This window comes from Condylura cristata, unplaced genomic scaffold (assembly GCF_000260355.1).
Source record: "Condylura cristata isolate star-nosed mole 26May11 unplaced genomic scaffold, ConCri1.0 scaffold00001, whole genome shotgun sequence".
NCBI lineage: Eukaryota > Metazoa > Chordata > Mammalia > Eulipotyphla > Talpidae > Condylura > Condylura cristata.
In genome coordinates this window covers 65,423,700-65,432,612 of record NW_004567102.1, presented here as the reverse complement: position 1 = coordinate 65,432,612, position 8,913 = coordinate 65,423,700, and the positions used below count along the sequence as shown (strand labels likewise).

Genomic DNA, 8,913 nt, shown 5'->3' with positions numbered 1-8,913 from the left:
AAATATAGTATCATAAGAAAAATGGTATTTCATGCTTTGCTCAACTTTAAGATTTATTATGATTTTCTCAATTTTGAATTCATGCTTTCCTCATTTATTTTATTAATGTAAATGTATTATATGACTCATTTGCTAGACAGTATTCTAAGTGCATAGGATATAAGGAAAATGGCAAAAAAATTATTTTCTAATAAAAATAACATTAAGGAAAATGAAATTAACAAAATTCAGCACATATATTAAAGTATATGTAATAAATTAAATAGTGATGTATTTTCTAGAGAAATTTAAAGCAAGGAAATAGGCTAGGAAGTGCATTAGGGACTACAATATTTATTAGGGCTGTCGGGAGGTCCTCTTGAAAAGGTGACACTTGATTAAAAACACAAATGTTGTGAGAAACAGGTTATATGGATATGGAGGAAAATAATTCCAGACATAAGGAACTGCAGTGCAATGGCATGGAGACAGGAGATTACCCAGGCCTTCAAGACTCAGAGAGGCAGTCAGTGGAGCAACTAAAAAGAAGAGATGAAACTTAATATGAGGAGGGATAGGTAAATATCCTATAATTTTGTGGCTCATTATGCTTTTTGCACTTAGTGAGATGGAAAGCCATTAATGCGGTTTAGTAGGAGGGTTATGTAATCTGATTTTATACTGATAAGATCAGTGTGACTGCAGTGTTGACAGTAGACTGAAAAAGGAGACAATTAAAATTAATATTTTTCACAACATGGACACTGAAGCAGGTTGTCACTTTTATCAATGACTCAAAGGTCAGCACAAATTAATTTGGAAAGAGAATACACTTTCTAATTAACCACAGATCCCATTGGTGACATTGACTCAATGATCATAAGAAAACATAAAGCAAATATAGAACTCTGATTTTTAATTATATCCTGCCATACTAAACAAAATATATCCATATAAGATATTTTAAATGTGTAGATTATAATCTTCTCTATAGTTAGTTTTATATTAGTCATTTTAGCAGTCACCCAAATAGTACCAAGAAAAGAAACTGAGTGATTTGAAAAGCAGCCATGATTTTTTTTTTTTTTCATAAGATCTGCTCAGTTTCTGCTAAATGCCGAGCACTATGATAGATAGAAACAGACCTTTGCTTTCAAAAAATGCAGCCTAGGAGGACTAGATGGGAAATAAACATCTAATCACCATGCTAATGCTTCCTACAGAGCTGTCTGTGGAAGAAAGCCTTTACGTCAAATAGACTTGAAAAGAAGCAGAATCAAATGGGACTATAAAAATCTTGCATTCTTGTTAATATATGTGTATCTCTTCCTTCCTTACTCAGATAATATGGTATTAAATGTAGGGATATCATGTACACTCCATTTTCTCTGTGGAATTATTCTCTATAAGTGTTTTTCATTCTTTAATTGGTGTAGCCAATAATTCTCCCTAAGATAACAGAAAACATCTTTTTAATAGGCATGAGTAAATTGAGAGTGTAGTGAAAAAAAGGAAAGAATAACAACTTTTTAAAAAATTGTACATCTGATCACTTTATGTTTAGGTGGACAAAAATGTAATTCAATGAAGTTCATGTTTGTTAATATAGAAATTTGTTAATACAGAAGTAATATAGTAATATAATACACTTCTATATTGGTATGTACATAAGTGGTATGGTATGTACTGGCATATATATAAATGGTATGAGGCTTTAGGAAAAACATAGATCATACCTGTATAGTAATAATTGCATAGAAGTGCTAATTCAGCATCTCTCCAAATGTTGTGAGAAAGCAGGTTATCCAAAACATAAATCATTTAAAGTTGTTAATCTCTCACTAAATTTGTCATTGTAAAGTTAATGAATGAAATATTTAGGTAAAAAAAAATGGCATTTGCTCTAACTGTAAGATAGTCTTTCTTGACCAATGCATTTTTTTGTGTGGGGTATAAGCCAGGATAAAGGAATTGCTGATTTAAATCAGGGAGATAACTATACATGAGCACAGATAATTCCCTGGTATATATGGATAATCAAGGAGCTAATATGAATCCAATATAATAAAGCCTATGAAAACACTGATCCTCTGGGTCTTACTCCATTTGCCAATCTGCTTTCCACTGAACATATCAAAGGACAAATCTGAGAAAAGAAATTTATAAAGTCATAAAAAGCAATCAAATACCATATTATATATTTTGGTGAAAATCTGCCTGGAAAGGGAATAAAATGTAGTGATTTGGGTTTCCTTCAAGTCCTTCATCTTTTAAATTGCTGTTTGTTTTTCTTTTCTCTCACCCAAGGTTTCTATACACACATTATTGGAGCAGTAAGACTTTTCTTCAAATTTAAGCTGATACTAAGATTTTATAAACAACATAATTGCCAGGTAGAGTTTGGTTGTTGTAGTGATATTATCATTATTTCAATTTTTTTGCCATTCTTTAATATTTATTTTCTTAATCAAGAAGCTGGGTCACAGCATGATATTAAGTCATTTGCTCAAGCTATATTGTGAGTAAACAGAAGAATTGGGGAAAAAAAATTAGAGTATTACTGAGTAACAAAAATATAAGACCAATCTGTTTATAAAATAAGTACCTGTTTTCTATCAGAAAATAATAATAAGCAGTTGTAATAAAGTAAAAATGAAAATCAACAAGCAATACACCCAGAGACATTCCTTGGCAGTAGAGAGAGGAACAGGATCAAAATTGGGGCAGGAAGAACGCAACTATGGTGATGGCACATGGGTGACATGGTGGTGGGAAGTCCATGGGGATTACAACCAAGATGAAAAAAATGCACCAAATGAAGAGTAATGTGTAAAAAAAAAAAAAAAAAAATGACATGGTGGTGGGAAGTCCATGGGGATTACAACCAAGATGAAAAAAATGCACCAAATGAAGAGTAATGTGTAAAAAAAAAAAAAAAAAAATTAAAAAATAAAGTAGTTTTTTTTTCTTCCACATACATTGATATATTTTTTCTAGTATTTATCTTGCACATTACAATGTTAATAAAATTCTCCAGTGAATCCAAGGGTGGCTGTTTATATTGAAAATAGTAAATTTATTAAAAGTATTTCACAGAGTAGGCAAGTATATGTCATCCAAAAAATGGCACTTAAAAACTGGCTCTTGCTGAAATTCATTGCATCTTGAAATAAAAAGAACTAATAAATGGTCAAAATGCTGAATCAGTGATGAACATTTAGTGGTATTTACCTATTCATTATAAAACAGCTGCCCTTTACTCCCAGTGGGTAATAACTCATAGTATGCTGAAAAATATATTAATCCTTCATGCTGTATGTAAAAAATTTAGAAGCTATGCAGCTTAGGGCATTCTAAAATATACTACAAAAAGAGACCTAGTCCTTTGCTTTATGAGAAAACAGATGTTGGTTATATTCTCTAGTAGATAGCAGAAAATCAGTATGTTATTTCTTGAACCCAAACAATGAATGAGGCTCTTGTGTTATATACAAAAAAATCCTCATGAACTTCCCAGACTAGCTCTTTCAATCTCATTTTGGATGAAATACTGTTGTCATTCAGTGTCTGGATTCAGACTACTCAGGTTGAAATCCAAGCCCTGCCCATAATAAGCTTTGTAAAGAAGAGAAATTCACTTTAACTTCTCTGTCTCCGTGTTCTTCTGCTATTAAACAAGGATAATAACACTAGCTTCTTATAGGATTTCTGTAAGAGTTGAATCAAATAATAAGAATGCCTACATTTTCTGCAATCCCAATTCTTTAAGATATGTCATCCTTTGACTTTGCTCCTTAACTGCTTAGGTTATATGAATATGTTTCAGTTTGTTCCTTCACAGACTCAGGCCAAATGAGAGCTCCAAGATCCTTTGTGGATGAGGAATTCCATCATAAAATCTGATCACAAAACCTGCTTAAAGTTTATATCATCAAATCATTGACTAAATTACAATCTTGAGTCAGGCAGAAATCAAGATTTATTTCACTTTATAGATGTGTTTATGTTCTCTTGAACACATGGTACTTTTATTTACTGGAAGTAGGAGAGGCTTGGAATGAGTAAGATCCTATTGCTGTCCTGGGATACGAGAGTGAATGAGAACATTTTGTACATCATTCATAGTTTGCAGGCAATAGACATGCCTTATAAACAGAATTTTTTCACTTGGTAGGAAGACTGAACTATAAGAGATGTCAATTGTGTGCTCACACATCATAAGGTGACTAAAATAAATGGGAAGAAAGAGCTGTAAAACAAATTTGCATAATTCTTGTGAAACTGAATGAACATAGCTGCAAAGCAATGAATGGCTTCATTGAAAACTAGGTCCTCAAGTTGACACTTTGATCTATTGAATTAAATAGTGATAGGGTATACTGGAGAGAAAAGACTTATTAAAATCTTTGGTTGTACCATTCAGTTAAAAATTACAAGGAGGCCCTCCCTGGTGGCGCAGCGGGTTAAAGCACAGCACTGAGAAACTAAAGCCACTTCCGCATGAGTTCGATTCCTGCCTGCCCCAGAGGTGAACACATGGCGTGGAAGACCTCTCCTGACCCGCCCGCTGCTCCTCTCAGCAGTGTACTTCGTAGATCTGCCTGTTCTGCTCCCCACTCTATCTCTAGTGAATCCTCTCACCCTCCGCATCTCTGGCCTGTACCCCAGTTCTGTATGAATAAATAAATAAATCTTTAAAAAAAAATTAAAAGAAGTAAAATTTGCTATGGTTGATAACTAAATACTGGTGGGTTGAGTTCAAAGAATAGTTAAGTGCTTTATGCAAATTACATTAATCATGGACTCCCCTGCTCCATGTGCAAATAGTAGAGAGTAGTAGAGCAGAGAAATTAACTATCACTATTATTGGTCCAGTCCAGGAGATGATCCAAGGTAACAGAAGCAGACTTACTCTGACTGAGAAAGCCAAATTTCAATAACCATTTGAAAGGGGAGAACTGTTGTGACTGATAAAGAACAAGCTGTCTTAATCAAGAGGGGAAGGAAGTACCTTTTTGTTTGTTTTTGTTTGTTTGTTTGTTTTAAAGGTTTACTTATTTATGTACACAAGAACAAGAGTACAGGCCAGAGATATAGGTGGGGTAAGAGGATTCACCAGAGAGAGTAGAGAGCAGAACATCCAGATCTACTGAAACATACTGCTGAGGAAAGCAGCAGGTGAGACAGGAGAAGTCTGCCTTACCATGGGGTCACCTCCCTGGCTAGAGATAGAACTCATTCTGCAGTGGCTGTGGAAGCTTCACAGTGCTACACTTTAATCTGTTGCACCACCAGAGAGGGCCTGAATCCTCAAGGAATTCATCCACAAGACTTCACTGACCTGAAGCATGGTAGTTTTTATTGTCATTCGCTAATACAGCTCTGAGACTTCCTTGAAAATATCAGTAACTCAAGGTTGACATTCAGCTACCAGTCTGACTAAGCTGACAATTTAGCTGCAGTACTGAGCCACTGCTGCTACCCAACCTCTCAGCGCCTGAGGAGTCTAAGACAGGTGAAAAGGAGATCTGCTGCAGTGCCTGCCACCAGTTAGTTCATTAAAGTTCCAGAATGTATAGACCTTGACCAAAATGAGCCCAGAAAATAAAAGTAGTAGGTCATATCCTATTAATGACAAAAGCATCCATTAAGGATGTCTGGTGATTGTGGCTTCCTGAGTACATAGCTAACCCCCATTGGCTGGCATTACCCTTCACTCTGGCTGCATGTGAGCATGTTCTCTACATTGTATACTGTCTGTCACTATACTGTATACTAATGGCCACTGTCATGGCCATTCCCACTACTCTAACCTCTAACTTCCTGGCTACTCTATCTCCAGTGGGTCAGGGAGCCAGGGAGGAGTGAGCTGAAAGTATCTTCTTTCAGGGCATGGGAAAGAAAAAGTGCTGGAATAACTACCCATTTCTCCCTATATATATATATATATATATATATATGAGATTCCCTTATGTATGTAGATAGATAAATAGATAGGCAGATAGATAGACACAGACAGACATATAGATAGATAGATAGAATAGATATAGCAACATATAGGAATATTTTTCAGTTTTAATTCTATTTGCAAGTTATATCATTTGGGGTGATGGTGATTCTTGATTAATAACTTCAGAATAAAGAAAGAAATTAAGTATATCAGGTTCCCAAGTCTGTGAAACACAATTGCTAACATCAATTTTACAATTTTATGCAACTATGAAGTTTGTTACCTCATTTAGTGATTCAATTTTAATTTATGAATCAACTGTCACAGCTTATTCAACCCTCAGTAATGAGAGGCAATTTGCTCAAGAGGCTTGTTATCTAAGACACTTCCAGTGCACATACCATGGGCAGAATGGGAACATTACATATTTTTAAAAGTTAAAGATGACACTATTATATTTTCTTTATGTAAAATTTTATTGATCTATAGCTTCACCTTTAATTAGTTAAGACAAAACCAGCTCCTAATTCAGTTCTATATTCTTCATGTGGATTCATTCTAAGTGTGTTTTAGAAATGCCAAATATTTAAAAATAAATAAAATACTAAATAAATAGCTTTTGTTAATCTTAGCAGGGAAATAATGAAGTATGATAGGAAAAAGCATTCTTCCTCCCAAGAACTAAAATCTAAACAGGTAACAAATTCAAAGGAGAGAGAACAGAGGCACTATACCTGCTGCAAATCCAGTGTAATTGTCACATAATGATATTCAATTCCATTCTTAATACTTGGGCTCTGCCACCAAGTGTTCTTCCCATCGATAGCATTTGTAATCGGGTGTCTCTCTGATGAACCATCCGCAACAGCATGCCAAATGAGAAAAAAAGATCACAGAATGAATTTATGACTGTTTCTTTAAAGAAAAAGGCCAAATGAAGCTAAATGACCATCATCTCAATCAGACATTAAAATTATAAAAAAGATATCAATTTTCACCTTCAACAGGATGTAGTCAATGCATTTTCTCCCCACTCTACAAGGTAGTGTAAAATGAACACATGCCTAAGTCATAAGAGCAGTGGCTTCTCAGCACTCAAGTCATGACCTAAAATGGACAACCTTAAAGATTACATAGATATTAAGTGTGAAGAAATGATGTTGAAACCTAATGGAAGTGTCAATCATTCAAAGAAGCAAAACTGCAATCTGAGGAAGCTCTAGTATGCTATCAACTTTGTTAACGGATACATAAAACCTGAATTGAAATTGAGAGGTATGTGAAGATTTGCCCTTCTGACACATTCATTAAAACTAGATGTGGACAATCCAACATGTATCTGGTTTTTATATAAAATGCTATCAAATTCATCCCATCAGCTTTTTGTAGTCGGTTCTCAACTTTCCAAGTTTCTATCACTATTTTAAAATATCATGAAAGTTATTCCAAACCTCCCATATAGTATTTGTTAATCTCATAACCACTTATGCAGTGGAGGAGTCTGGACAATAATTAGGAAGAGGATGGCAAAAAAAAACTCCATCCTACCAACAAAATAAGAACTTCTCTGACCTTTACTCCAGTCTGATGGGAATAGGACCTACTGTGAGAGTTAAGAGGGAGATTAAAGATAAAACGTAGGAGCTATGGATAATGGTTAGCATACCACGGCTCCCTTCTTTACAAGCCCCAAATTTCAGATTCTTCATCCTACCTTTGTTAGCTCCACACATCTGTGAGCAGAAGGCATCACCTGAGCTCCTAAGCCCTCATTCCTTTTGTTCTTATCTGGAAACTGCACTTCCAAATCTCACTTTCCAGGTACTTTAAATTTTGTTCCTTTATTCTTTCTCTAACTCAGCTCATGTGCAAGTGAGAACAGAATGAGTGGAGATATTCCTGCTTCCAATGAGGGCACTTAGCTACTAACATCTCACTTGGGAGTTGAGTCAGAATATTTGCACAAAAGGTGTAAGCAAAGTGGAAGTAGCTTCTTTGATACTTTTCTGTTCCGGCTCCTCATTTTGTTAGGAAGATATTTCAAATGAATGGCCTAAGAATAATCTTCTCATTTTGAACACAATTTTTTTAAGTCAAAAGAATACAGGTTTGTTTTTTTTCCCCACTATCAGAAGCAGCACATTCCCATTTTGATAAAAGCAAAGGGACAATGCAAACTTTCAAAATGTGGAAGTACCACCACTTTCAAATAACTAAATACAACATGAGAATCAATCATGAACTCTTGATCTGCCTTCATAAGGCAGGAATCAAGTCCATACTGTAATGGTAATGAAAAGCATAAAGTTTGAAATACAAATAGCTAGAGTATGAGAAGCTAGATGCTCTGCCTGGATCTACCACCTAGTACATAACTGATCATGGGCAAGTCAAACTTGGTGTGTCATTCTTGAAATAGAGATAAAATTCCACTTATGGGCCCTTCCTGATGGCGCCATGGATTAAAGCACAGCACTAAGAAGCTAAAGCCACTTCAGTATGAGTCTGATCCCTGCCTGGGAGGTGATCCACATGGTGTGGCAGACCTCTCCTAACCCACTCACTGCTCCCCTCAGCAGTGTATTTCGTCAATCAGACCATTCTGCTCCCCACTCTGTCTCTGGTGAATCCTCTCACCACCCCTACACCTCTGGCCTGTACCCCAGTTTGGTATACATAAATAAATAAATCTTTAAAAAAAATTCCACTTATACACTGGATTCTAGATTAATTCTGCTTTTTATATATATTTTTATTTTTTATATTTTTTACATCATTCTTCATTTTGTACATTTTTCCATCGCAGTTGTAATCCCCATGGGCCTCTTGAATTCTTAAGCAATATTTTTGTGAGAGATAGTTAAAGAATTCTAGCTCTTTATTCTCCACTAGTAACCTCCAACCTACATGAACTATTATTTAATATAGTATTAGTATTCAATCATAAAATAAAGGACACTAAAACCAACTACAGTTTTTGTGGG

General features: G+C 35.0%; 1 protein-coding gene across 2 annotated transcripts in view; it reads right to left on the bottom strand.

The window, feature by feature from the left end:
- Positions 1-8,913, bottom strand: part of LAMA2 (laminin, alpha 2) — a 489,259-nt gene that overhangs the window by 353,901 nt on the left and 126,445 nt on the right. For both annotated transcript variants that reach the window (XM_004673842.1, XM_004673843.1), the window contains exon 3: positions 6,664-6,776. In XM_004673842.1, coding sequence (XP_004673899.1) covers positions 6,664-6,776 — 113 coding nt within the window. The remainder of the gene's footprint in view (positions 1-6,663; positions 6,777-8,913) is intronic.